The sequence below is a fragment of the Hydractinia symbiolongicarpus genome, chromosome 10, assembly GCF_029227915.1.
Source record: "Hydractinia symbiolongicarpus strain clone_291-10 chromosome 10, HSymV2.1, whole genome shotgun sequence".
NCBI lineage: Eukaryota > Metazoa > Cnidaria > Hydrozoa > Anthoathecata > Hydractiniidae > Hydractinia > Hydractinia symbiolongicarpus.
In genome coordinates, this window is record NC_079884.1 from 13,949,530 (window position 1) to 13,962,572 (window position 13,043).

At 33.1% G+C, this 13,043-nt stretch overlaps 2 protein-coding genes across 3 annotated transcripts; one reads left to right on the forward strand and one right to left on the reverse strand.

Moving 5' to 3' along the window:
* Positions 1-1,842: 1,842 nt before the first annotated feature.
* Positions 1,843-6,805, reverse strand: LOC130612482 (NEDD8-conjugating enzyme Ubc12-like). Of its 2 annotated transcripts, XM_057433802.1 has the most exons (8): positions 6,493-6,802; positions 4,999-5,093; positions 4,435-4,473; positions 3,547-3,597; positions 3,398-3,450; positions 2,998-3,061; positions 2,805-2,835; positions 1,843-2,231 (listed from the first exon to the last, which is right to left on the reverse strand). In XM_057433802.1, exons 1-8 carry the CDS (start codon positions 6,590-6,592, stop codon positions 2,122-2,124), a joined length of 543 nt encoding a protein of 180 aa, XP_057289785.1. In that variant the 5' UTR covers positions 6,593-6,802; the 3' UTR covers positions 1,843-2,121. The 2 variants fall into 2 exon arrangements, with proteins under 2 accessions (XP_057289785.1, XP_057289786.1); XM_057433803.1 differs by lacking the exon at positions 2,805-2,835 and having other exon boundaries at positions 6,493-6,805.
* A 2,916-nt stretch (positions 6,806-9,721) lies between these two features.
* LOC130612883 (uncharacterized) lies at positions 9,722-12,543 on the forward strand. The gene is made up of 5 exons (XM_057434220.1): positions 9,722-9,761; positions 10,138-10,893; positions 11,002-11,615; positions 11,751-12,026; positions 12,121-12,543. Exons 1-5 carry the CDS (start codon positions 9,722-9,724, stop codon positions 12,541-12,543), a joined length of 2,109 nt encoding a protein of 702 aa, XP_057290203.1.
* The last annotated feature ends 500 nt before the right edge of the window (positions 12,544-13,043 follow it).

The window sequence follows — 13,043 nt, forward strand, 5'->3', positions numbered from 1 at the left end:
TGATAAACTTTTTTAATCTCAAAGAACCCTGGGACGAGAATGAACAATAAGCATTTTCTTATGCTCTGGTTGCATTGGGTGAAAAACATTTATTATTTTCTCTTTGAACAGTTTTATATTTTTTCCCGACACAACATAATACTGTATTTCCGATGAACAAAAACGCAAAATTGGAAAATGTATTAATAACGCGTACTGTGGACGAGGATGGTAATTATTAGTAATTAAAGATTGTGAAAAACAACACAATGTGAAAAAGATTTTTAATAATTCTGATAGAATTCCATAATTTTAAGGATCATGTTTGAATGACTGCGTATGATAGTCTATCTCAGCTTTTAAATAGGGATGTCTCAAAAAAAAGGCATACATGTCACCATTCTGATCTAAAACAAAAGTTGTGCGTGTGTGCAACAACGCTGTGTAGATTCTTCAAATTCAATGTGGAAAATTTGCCTTAAGGGAATAAATATTTTATGGACGAAGAGATTGCAGAATTTAATAGTTGGGAAAAATTGCGAACAAGCAAGTTTTTATAAAAATTGCAGAATAAAAAACAAAATAGTAACCTTAAAAATAGTAACCTTAAATAGATACTGTTTTCACAAGTCATACATAGGATTAACGCCTTTTTGATCTGATATCTCATGTCAAAACAGGAAAAATACTGGAGCGAGAGTGGCAAACAGGATAAAATGTCTGTTCTCGTTTAAAACATTTGCGAATACAAGATAGATTTGCAAATACGAAGTAAATGTGGACTTCGTAATGTAAATGTCGGAAGCTTAATGAGAATTAGCAAGCGTCCTTTAGGAACGCCTTGATAAGAGCGCTTTCTTCAGGATTCATCTCCTGCGTCTGCGTGTCCTTACATAGAATATCAGAAAATATTATTCAATAACAATAAGAAATGGCACGGATAGAATAATTAAATCCTGTTAGGCTATAGATAGTTGTAAAAAGTGCCAGACGACTCATAATGATATATAATAGGTCCAAAGATTCTGCTAATTTTTTGTTTGTTACAATATACAGTACGGTGCATGCAGGTGAGATGAAAACTACTGTGATGCTGAGGCTTGTCAAGCAAATCACAAAGTAGACCTTAAATAAAGTTCTTTTTAACAACTTCTTCAACTTTAAAGCCGAAATCAAACATTTAACTTTGGCAAAGTTGGTGGCATAGAGATTTCTTGAAAAAATTGTAACACAACCAAGAAATAAACCTTAATGGTCGTCCAAATGTGATCACTAACGAAGATAAGCGTTAGGAAAAAATATCACATTGTGTAAATTCTTTTTTTAATTCAATTTTTAGCAATTTCGTCCTCAGATCTCTGTAATATAAACGCCAAGGTTTATCTCAAAAAGCGCTAGGGACGAGAATTCATTCCAACGCATTTTTCTCAGATATTTGTGAAACGGGAATTTAATTTATTAGCAGCAAACTGCACATGGACAAAATCATCAAATTGTTCTTTTTTTTGAAAAATTTCAACTTAACTAAACTAACATTATTATTAAAAAAAATTACTATTCTAACCAACAATCAAAACCGAAAAGGACAGCGAAAAAAATTTAACTGCTAAACTACTAGGAATGTTTTGTTTATCTCATTTTTCCTGCCCACTACCAGTAGAAAATGATATTAAACACACACGGGAAAGGCAAAGGTATTTAACAACTGCGACAGTTCGCAGAACCAACATAACTTTATTTTTAATTTCTAATTTCTCCTGACTTGATAAAATATTGGCCAGCTATGAGAATTATCAAGCCAGCTATGAGAAAATATTGAGCCAGCTATGAGAAATACTGAGCGTGTTTATTAACGTTGAAGTGCAACGTTAAAAAACAATATTTTCAAGACATGACGTTCCAGCTTACCATAAAAAGCGAAATTAATATTATAACAGTTTATAAATATATATAAAAACAAATTTCTTCCGTATCCCTGACAACTAAGACATGTGTCACCAGAATAAACCGTGCTATATATTCTTTTCATTATGTTTGTTCCGACAAGCAAACAAACGTTGTCACCTGTAAATCGGTTCCGGATATTTAACATCACTTGACCCTTTAACATTCAAAAAGACATTTTTTTACTATATAATATGATCATCGTAAACAACGTTCGAAATACGTGCTTCCCACGTAACCTCCTCTCATAGTCCGTTGAACATTTTGTTCAAATAGTCGTCGATTTTGACGTAAAACTTCAGCCGCGTCTAAAAGCAAATTTATTGTTTCGTTTAAATAAAATACATTATTCTTAGCTCACATTTACCAGCGGGAAATAATTTTCGCGGGAACTAAATTCCGCAGATTTTACAACAATGTTCTGAAATTATATTTCCGCTAAAATTTTCATAGTAAGCCATTCACAAAATTAAAATACCACAAAATTTTGCCCTGTAATTTTTCCAAATCGACAATTTGAAACAGGGTCGGCGAACAAAATAAGCGGCAGGTAAGCTAACAAAATAGGATAAAGGAATATACAAAGTGGGGGCTTGAAGTTGACTTTTTTAAAAAAATGTTTTTTGAATTTATGTCTATAACGAACACGATTATTGACGTATGTCCATTGAGTCAAACCAAGGAGTTGGTTTATATTCCTCCCGAAACAGGAATGTTTCTATCCGCGAAAAAAAACAGTTACAGCTAACCGCGAAAATATGTTCCCCAAAGTATTGATTAGAATAGGTTTTGTTTTTTTCTGTTTCCTTGTTGGGGCCGGAATTAGGGAACTGGATATGTGAAAAAATCTATAAATCAAAAAATAATTTCCTTCCTTTTACCTTTATTTAGAGGATCGTCTGGGTTTGGTTCCTAAAAAACGAGAAAAATTTTTTTTTTTTTTAAAAAAAAAAGGATTTCTACAAAGCCGATAAAATGTCAAAAAATTCGTTAGCAAATGTAACGTCAAATTTAACAAACCGAAACGATCCATTTGACAAGAATACAAAATTGAAATAAAATATTAAGACTTACCAGGAAAAGGTATTGTATACCATAGACTATAGCATTTATAGTAAGTACTGGTTTCCAGTCCTCTCTAGATGTGAAGTAGAAAAAAAAACGCGTGAGAATTTATCTCCACACAAAATAGGGGACGAAAATAAATGAATAGTTGACCCTTAAACGCCTATCTTATCTCTTAACAGTGCCTCAGAAAGAATAAAATTTGGAGAGGGGGTTAAATTTAGTGTCTTCGTGAGGTAAAACTATGGTTTTACCCGAAATTTTTTTTGAAAAGTAGCAGCTCATCCCCAAGATAGCCAGAAAAACACTTTAAAATCCAACGAAAAATTTCAAGGTAAAAATTTCGATCATTCGCGAAAGAAAAAACCTCTCGCGTCTAGAAAATTCTCAAATCTGAGTAAAAGTTTACCTTAAGATATTTAAACATACATTTCCCTCTAAGTCAATATTTGGGTGGTAAACCTAAAATTAGGATACAAAGTTTAAAGATTAGCTTTCCATGAAAATCCACTTGAAGAGAGTGAATAAGCTAGATGCTGTAAAAAGATATTGCTATACCATGGTTTCACATTTTACTTTTGGTGGTTCGTGAGGATAATTCGGTCCAACCTAAAAATTTTATATTTCGTTGTATTTTTATCAGCCAATATATTTATACTTGTTCTTGTTGCAAAATCTAGATTATATATGTAAATTATATATGTACCCTGCATAAATATAAACACATTTATGTTTGTTTGTTTTAATGTCAAACTATATTAAAACACACAAACAAACACAAAAATTAAAACTGTTGTTTTTGACTCTTTTTAATCCTGGCAGGGTTTATAACACTGAATGTGACAGTACCTTAAGGGACGAAAAGTTATCGCAAGAAAAGATTGCGATTTCATCATCGAAAAGATCATAAATTGCGGAGTTAAAGATTGCGAGTATGATATTGTGTCAAGAAATTGCGGAATTTAAAATCACGAATTGAAGCAATGATCCATGAATTTATCATATAATCGCCTGATAATTTTTTTTCATCTTGGTTATTAGGATTTGTTTCTTTAAGAATTTCTTTCAATACAAATAATTGAGGGATTTCCTAAACCTTTTATTACAAAACAACGACAGAAAAATTAGATTGCAAATTTCATTTTTTTCTCTAGAATTACAGGAGAAAAAATTGCAAAATGCTACCCCTGGCAATCTTTTTCTTGTGCAATTATTTCTTCTCCAAAAGTAATTTAAAACTGTTTCTTAAAGACACGCCTGACAATGCTGTGACAATAGCATTAGGCTCTTTAAAATGCATGCTAGAAGTTAACATATTACTAATGGTACTTTATTTTTCCCTTAAATGTTTCACCAAGTTGTGCTCAGGGTCGGTTACCTTAACTTACAAAAATCAAGGCTTAAATTGGCACAACAAACTATCAAAAATAAATAAAGTAATTATACCTTGAATGTAAATATAAAACGACCATTTTTATAAAAACCCTAAAAAGGAAAAAGTAAATTAAAAATATAATAGACATACAACGCAGACCTTTCTTTATTTTTAGATTAATAATAAGGGAAACAAATAACTAACGAAATTATCCAGCAGGACCTTCAAACATACTTTGTGACACATACACGCTTTTTCACAAAATTTTGGTTGAAACTCAATGTTGCCTTTTCTTTCTTATTTGGAAGGTTTTTTTTGCTTATAATTGTTGTTGCTATAAAATGTTGTATGACCTTTAGAACAAAGAAATTTGTATATTATTGCTGTTTTATAACCCCTGTTGCTTGAATTTTTGGACTAACTCAGGCTGGCTCTTGCTTACAAGTTCGTTTCGTTCTATGAAGGATTTGAGTCTTATGTTGCAAACAAAAAGAAAAGCAGGCAGATGACTAGATTTATATAGCATTTTTTCACAAAAAAACTGATGCAATGCGGTTTCAGAAATCAGTATATTTAACATTGCCTGGACAAATTTGTAAAAAGGCTCTTTATATATTTTACCAAAAATGGCTTACCTCATCAGGCTGAATTGTTAATTTGAAATTTAATAAATCATCTTTATCTGGAAACTCAGTTTGACAAGTTTTTGGTAATTGCAACTCTGATAAATCTATAACAAAAAATTACAGCAGTCACAAAATCTAGATGACATTGATTTCCAGGAGTGTCAAATAACTGGCATTTGCATAAAATTGTCAGCATCAACGCATGTATTAATTTCAATAAGAAATAATTTTTTCTAGATTAGATTTACAATTTGTTTTTCAATCTGTGTTTTTATGTGAGACTGCCAAATATGAAATTCACATATCATGTCGTTCTGGGTAAATTGGAAGAAAAAAATTAAGTGTATATAAATTGTTTTTCAAAAATAAAAACAACAACAAATTATGCAGGATTTGATTCTTGGAAATTTTGCGAAAGTGAGTTTTCCAATAATTTTTGCAGGAACTAATTTTTCTGCACCTAGGGTTACAGCACATTCAATTTTAGCAACGTCTTTAAGGTCTTTAAAAATTCAATTCAATTAAATTTTATAAAATTCTGACTTAAATTCACCTTAACCAGACATTAAAATTTCTGTGTAGTTATACATGTATAGTCCAAACCAAATTCTTCAGTTTAATGTGTAAAGACCAGGTCACATTTGAAGGTACAAATTTTCATTGTGTTTTTTCTAATAGCAATACTATTAGTGACCAGGATTAAGTTAGTTTTCAGTCTCATCAGGTGGCATTGCAATATTTTGCAGAGCAGAATTACTAACATTGTGACACCTTAAACTTTCGCTGTCAGGTATTCCAAATTTTCCATAGTGGAACTGAATTAAAGATCTGTAAAATAATACAATAACTGTGTAACAGGCTGAGTCTTCATTGTGACACTTATGAGTGTGCATTATCAAAAATGGTTGATCAGATGGAAAGTGAATCTTATTAATGTAATTTCCAATGAAGCTTGTTTGCTTAATCAAGGTTTTATTCTTTGCTAATTCAATAAATAAATTGATTTCCTGTGGAGCTGAATTACTTGACTAAGCGATTTTCTCTTAACTAGGTGCGACACACCCTGATCTGGAAAAGTCTTTTTGGGTTTTGCTTAGTCTGGAATAACGCAAATTAAGAGATCCCTGTAATTCAGGTATTTACCAGAATAGCACCCCATATATGGTACATGATAGTTGTGAAATAATAAACATAGCCCAAAGATTTTCATAGCAAGCAAAGATGGTAAAATTATAGAAAATATATGACCAGATTATAATGTCACGTTGGTCCAGGTAAGAAGTAGTTAGTTCGAGGCCGATCTCTTGCCATTGTTTTCAGTGGTATTAAGCAACCTTTCCTCAAAACTAAGGATCACACAGGTAAAAAATTTTAAATATACCTCAATTAAGAGAGGTATCCCTTGATCATTCGTTGTTCCTGATTGTTAAAAATGTAGCCAGCTGGCTATCAGAAAAACAGCTTTAAGAGTGTTAATAGAAAGTTTAAGTGTTAAAAACTCACCCTTTTGAACCCTTAGCTGTGCAGCTGAAGCTCGCTTCCCACCACTGCCACTCCTATTGGATTCTGTTTGTTGGTTTTTTAGCGAAAATAATTTGATCATTTTTAAGAAATGGAGAGCTTAAAAGCTCTTTAGCAGCAAGAATCTGAATTCAACTTTTTTCTACAGAGGATCAATAGCATATAAAACCAATAAAGCAACGACAAAAAGTTGATAAAGTTTTGCTACTGTACGTAATGTAGAAATGTAGCACTGTTTACATCATTTGCTTCCCTAAACTACTGACTGGGTTGTTCCGTACGATGTCATTCACTGTACGAAGTTGGGCTTTTTTGCCGTAGCGCTGAGAGTGACCATCCTCGTACAAAACTGACCATCTTCGTACAGCGGCGAATATCGTCAAAATATAAAACTTTTATAATAAAATAATAACTTTTTTAAAATATCTTCTTTTCTTTTATTTCGTTTTCAAAAAGAATACATTCGTTTTACGATCTAGATGCCTATTTGAAAAAATACCAATGAGGCGAGCAGGTTAGACTCCTGTCTGGATCTCATCAACCTCGTCCCCAGGACCTTTTCATGGTTTTTATGGTAGTGACTTTTGAATTTTATGCTATATTGAATTTTCGTGCAAAAAAACTGTAAATCACCTTTGTCTCCAGTGCCTTTGCGTGGCTCGTACGAAACTGTTTTTGTAAGCATGGTTTTGTTAATAATTGAGTGAGAACGGAGAAGAACGCAAAAACTTTCAGTATATTATTTTTTCTAACCTTTTAAGTTATTACGATAGGAAAAGGTAGGTAAATATCGAATCCTCTTCGAGTACTTTTTCGAACGCACATTTTTAAATTTACATTAAAACTTTTAACGCGTGTTTTTATGTTCAGCACAATGAAGACTGAAAAGAGGTACATGGAAGAAAAATTTTAGGAATGACTAAACGGAATTCCGTAATAATACCCGAACAGACTTTTAAAACAATGATGGATTTTTTATGTGGAAGAATAGACAACGTTCCACGTGCTATGAAACGAAAACTTTGCAGTAAAAAATTCCAAATTGTACAAAGTTAGTATTGTTAAAAAAATTCAACTTAAGTAGAAGAAGTGAAGTAGGCCCAACGTCGTACAAAGTTATCTCAGTTGTATGAAGTTGGTTCGAATCAGAAAAATTCAAATAAATTAAAAGAAGTTGAGTAGGCCCAACCTCGTATATAGTATTTGAAGTCGTACGAAGTTAGTATGGATAAAAAGAATCAATTTTTAAGTGGGAGCAATGACGTTGCCCAACCTTGTACACAGTTATTTAGGTTGTACGAAGTTGGTACAATCGTTAGATAATAATGGTCAAAAATTAACGTTCAAAAAATATTTAAGATATTATAATGTTTACTGAATGTATTTAGCAATGCTTAGATATTCATTTCTAAACCAAATTATTCGTTTTATAATTTTTGTACAGCAATTGTAATGCCCATCTTCGTACAAAATTGCCCATCTTCGTACAAGTGCGAAAAATGACCAACCTCGTACAACGGGTCAATTTTGTACGGAACAGGGTATCCTCAGAAAAAAAATACTCGTCCGGCTTTTACTTCGTGTATTCTTTACATAACCGTGGCTTTGTGCTTGAAACAGCGGTAGGAGATTGACCCTCCGACTGAAAGCAGTACCTTTTGAGTTCGGGTGCAAATTTTGCATTCTCTTTATAATTATTATTATTTTTTATTATTATTTTTTACCCAGAACGGCCTCTTTAGTTCCTAATGGTATTTTCAACAATGAGGGTGTCCTGGTACATTTAACGCTACCGTCATTTAAGCTACGGAAGTCGTGCAACAGCCGCTTAACTAGACAACACGCCTTAAAAATTTTTTTTTCAAAAATGGCCAACATATTTTATAGAAACATAGAAATTTATAAGTTTATACGCTAAGTACCAATGCCTTCATAGTCGCCAAACTTTTGATTTTTTATAAAGAAATGACCACTCAAATCAACTGCAGCGAAAATGTTTTACTGCAGTTGAATTGAATTTTGGTCAAAAACTCTACAAAATTTATAAACTTTAAATTACAACAAATGCCTTCCTAATAATCCCTCGTCAGGTATTTTCAATTTCAAATCTTATATAATTATTGCTGATAAATCCAAATACTTCCATCGTTTTCCTCCAAAATTTTATTTTCCTGTTTTAAAATTTGATTATGTTAACCCGGTTCCAACACATGCGGAACGTTGGGCAGAAAGGGTCGATTTACACTTTTTTAGTCTCTAGCATGATTCGGCCGGGTTTTAAACCTTCCGCCGAACGTTCTGCCAGTTCTGCCACAAAGCAACCAGTCGTCCCACAAGTCCCTGGGTTCACGAAAGCGCCCAATATGCCGACATATTCACTATCTTGACCTACATTGGATGTGCCATTAACAGCTTTCTTCTCCATTCTCACGACACTAGCAATTAACCTAAGAATTACCAATTTACTTTTCCATTATAATCTTTTTTTCCAGAATTTCGCTCTATCTACTCGGCAAAAGTTCTGTTCCAAAAAAAAAGGATGAGTTACTTTAAGGGCAGAAAAAATAAAAAAACTTGCGAAAGATGTTGCTCTGCAAATAAAGTGATTTTTGCGTTCGCAAAAATTTCGCCAGCGAAAGTTTCCGCCCCATGTGAGAGTATCCCAAAGTGCCCCATGTAGTGCAAAAAGTATTTTATCTTTTTTATTTGACTCTGTGTAGCACCCTACTTCGTGTCGTACAAATGAACAGACAAGGTCACATGTTTGTGTACTTCTGTCGGTACTCGTGGGTGTCCTCTTTCATTTCATTTCTTGAACCTGAAGCCCATATTTTTTGGCCATTATGTAGAAGTTTTTTATGTAACTATAATTCCCTATCAGACTAAGTATATTTAGCTATAGCTATACTAGTCTAGTAAACTAAACTCATCATTTTCCCCTTATTTTAATAAGGGAAAAATGATGAAGAGACAGCCAGCCTAAAAAAACAAGCAGGGAAGAGAGACAGGTATCTTTTCTATAGTGATACAAGCCTTTTTGTTAACCAAATATTTCACCTCTTCGCCTCTACATCTCTCTCTTGTGGCTTTGCTTTGCAGGGAAAGTAGTTAAATCAGCTAAAGAGCAAATAAAGCACATCTTTTAGCAATGCGCAAATTATGTGATATAGCAAGGGATGTTGACAAAAGGTTTTCACATTTTTAGCTTATAATGGCTGATTCAGGAGAAAGGGGTCAATACAGTGACAAAAGTATTTTTTGGAGTTCTTTTACGCCAAGTTCCCAGTTGAATAACAACATTAGATCTGCTCCATTGTATTTATACAATTAGTATTTAATCTGTAACTATGGTTGCTGTTAAACTTGTATATATCTAGGAGAACATTGTACGTTTCTGATTGCTTGAAAATGGGTGTGTGAACATCCGACTTGTCGCGAATAATGTAGTTTTTTTTGTTGTCAATTTACTAGCGCGATGATTCTTCATCATTGTATTTGTTAAGAAGACTGTAATCATAAATGTTATTTAAGTCAATGCAAATCTGGTGTGAATTGATCGCAGTTTATCGCTCCACGTCGAACGTAAGTCAATCGTAGCCTGTTATCCGTCTGTTGTATGACTTTGAGGGACAATCTTTTTTCGAGTTTTGGTGCTAGTGTTCATCTTCTTGGCAAGACTGAGATTCCCAAAATGCAAATCTATTGCTCAAGTGATTAGAGATCGATATGGTGAATCCTGTGTTAAAGTATTGAGACGATTTGAGAAATCAGACTTTAAACTCAGAAAAGCCAAACTTGATTTGGATTTTCTCTGTTATTGTCGTGACAACGATTTAGTGCCTAAATTCTTACATTTTCGGTTAGCTAATCGAGGATTACAAAATTCTAACTCTTATAAACAATGCCAAAGGAATCTCCTGAAGGAAGAAATTCATCAAAAGACATCCCGAATCCACGTGTTGGAAAATGGATTTGATTTACTCCATTCGTGTTTGAAAGAAAGATTGAGTGTCATTGACCTTGCACACGTTTGTTCGATTTTTCTTGGAAGTAACGACCGTATTCTTAAAAAGCAGGAATTAATTCAAGATAAGAAGATTGCGAACTTGAAAAGATTAAAACCACCTACTAATGATGTTGCCACTGTTATTTTTAATTTTTCAAAACATATCTTAACTGATTTTGAGAAGTCATTGCTTGTTAAAGGTTTAAATTTTTCTGTACCTCCTCAGTCTCTTAATTATGGTGACTATCTCGTGAATTATGAAACTCTTTTCAGGGATATACGGGGTATCAATTTACTTAATAATGAGGATCTTGACTTCGTCAAAACGAGGATTAAAGATGTGGCATTATCTACTTATCGTTCTTATAACGATAAAGGTGAGTATAGTAACTTGAGTGATAATGAATCACAAGCCTTATTGTCTTTATCCCGAAATAGCAGTGTCGTTGTACAAAAATCTGATAAAGGTAATTCTGTTGTTTTAGTTGACAAAGACATCTACAACAACAGAATGGAAGAAATTCTATCTGACAGCAGCAAATTTAGAAAGCTTAGTCTACCATCTGATAAGCTTTTGAATTTTACCATTGGTCAAGAGAGAAAGATTACCAATATTTATAAGGCTCTCTTAAAATCTGGCGGGCTGAGTGAAGCCAATTACAATAAATTTCGCCCTGTAGGCTCCAAACCTGGTATACTTTATGGGCTTTGCAAGGTCCATAAAAAGTGTATTAATGGATGTCCACCCTTTAGACCTATCTTATCTGCTATTGGTATACCGGTCTATAAGTTAGCTAAGTTTTTTGTCCCTGTGTTATCTAATGTCACGAAAAACGAATATACAGTTCATGACTCATTCTCCTTTGCCGAAGACATCATTCAACAAGATGGCAGTCTCTATATGGCCAGCCTTGACATTGACTCTTTATTTACCAACATTCCGTTAAATGAAACGATAGAAATATGTACCAACCTGGTCTTTGATCAATGTGATAGGTGTCAAGGTCTAACTAGAAGTGAGTTTAAATCTCTTTTAGAGCTAGCTACCAAGGAGTCATATTTTATTTTTAATGACAAAATTTATCAACAAATTGATGGAGTGGCTATTGAACAATTGTCCAACAGAATTCAAGCCTGTCTTCTTTAAAAGGTACGTTGACGATATTTTTGTGTTGTTTTCATCCCCGGACCACTTGCCAAAATTTCAAAATTGGGCATCTCTTTTACATCAGAGACGGAAAAGAACAATAAATTATCTTTCCTTGACATATCCATTACTCGCGATGTGGACCGAAAGTTTATTACATCCATATATAGAAAGCCTACTTTTAGCGGAGTGTACACGCACTTCGATAGTTTTATTCTTGAAAGCTATAAATTCGGCTTAATTTATACTTTGCTTCATCGTTGTTTTAAAATTTGTTCAAGTTGGTCAATTTTCCATCATGAGGTTATTAGAATCAAAGATATCTTTATTCGAAATGGTTATCCAGAACTATTTATTGACAAGGTCATAAAACACTTTTTTTCAATATCTCGCAAAACCAAAGAAGTCACACACAAAGCTGAGAAGAAAAACATTCTGATTGTTCTCCCTTTTTTAGGTAAAACCATCTTTACAAACGAGAACGAAGTTAGAAAAACTTTTTAAATCTACTTTGCATTGTTGTAAACTTTCTATTGTTTTCAGAACTCACACTCGCTTATCTAACTTCTTCAGATTTAAAGACCTGTTGCCCAAAGAATTAAAGTCAGGCGTCATTTACAAATATAAGTGCAGTGGCTGCAACGCCACTTATATAGGTGAGACGTCGTGTCATCTTAAGGTTCGGGCAAGCGAGCACCTCGGAGTGTCTCCCTTAACAGGTAAGAAATCAACCTCATCTATTTGCACGGCAATTAAAGATCATCTTAAAGCCTGTCACACCACATCATCTCTTGACGATTTTAGCATACTCTCTAGAGGTAACAACCGGTATTTGCTAGAGATTAAAGAGAGTTTGTTCATAATGCGGGATAGTCACTAGTTGAATAACAACATTAGATCTGCTCCATTGTATTTATACAATTAGTATTTAATCTGTAACTATGGTTGCTGTTAAACTTGTATATATCTAGGAGAACATTGTACGTTTTTGATTGCTTGAAAATGGGTGTGTGAACATCCGAAACGTCGCGAATGATGTAGTTTTTTGTTGTTGTCAAGAAATGACCACACAAATCAACTGTGGTGAAAATGTTTCACTGCAGTAAAAATATTATGGTCAAACTCTTACAAAATTTAAAAAATTACAATAATTGCTGTTCTAATCTTTTGGTTTTCAAATGTCCTATCTTTTATATAATATTTGCTGTTTAATCCAAATATGCTGCTCATTTTCATAAAAAAGTTCCTTATTTCTTTTTTAAAACTTCTTGATGTTAACTTGCATCCATTTTTTTTTACTATACAACATCATGTGGGACTTATAACCCATTTTAAACAAGTTTATATACAAGTATATCATCTGCCATTTAATTTTTATTT

What these genes read in the sequence shown, in the direction of transcription:
- LOC130612482 (XM_057433802.1), bottom strand. Translation starts at nt 6,592, where the DNA reads ATGATCAAATTATTTTCGCTAAAAAACCAACAAACAGAATCCAATAGG. An exon ending in ACAGCTAAGGGTTCAAAAGG is followed by an intron (nt 5,094 to 6,492) that starts GTGAGTTTTTAA and finishes TTTTTGTTATAG; the next exon opens with ATTTATCAGAGTTGCAATTA. An exon ending in AGACGATCCTCTAAATAAAG is followed by an intron (nt 2,232 to 2,804) that starts GTAAAAGGAAGG and finishes ATTTGCTTTTAG; the next exon opens with ACGCGGCTGAAGTTTTACGT.
- LOC130612883 (XM_057434220.1), top strand. Translation starts at nt 9,722, where the DNA reads ATGGCTGATTCAGGAGAAAGGGGTCAATACAGTGACAAAA. An exon ending in GGGTCAATACAGTGACAAAA is followed by an intron (nt 9,762 to 10,137) that starts GTATTTTTTGGA and finishes TATGACTTTGAG; the next exon opens with GGACAATCTTTTTTCGAGTT. An exon ending in TCGTTCTTATAACGATAAAG is followed by an intron (nt 10,894 to 11,001) that starts GTGAGTATAGTA and finishes CTGTTGTTTTAG; the next exon opens with TTGACAAAGACATCTACAAC.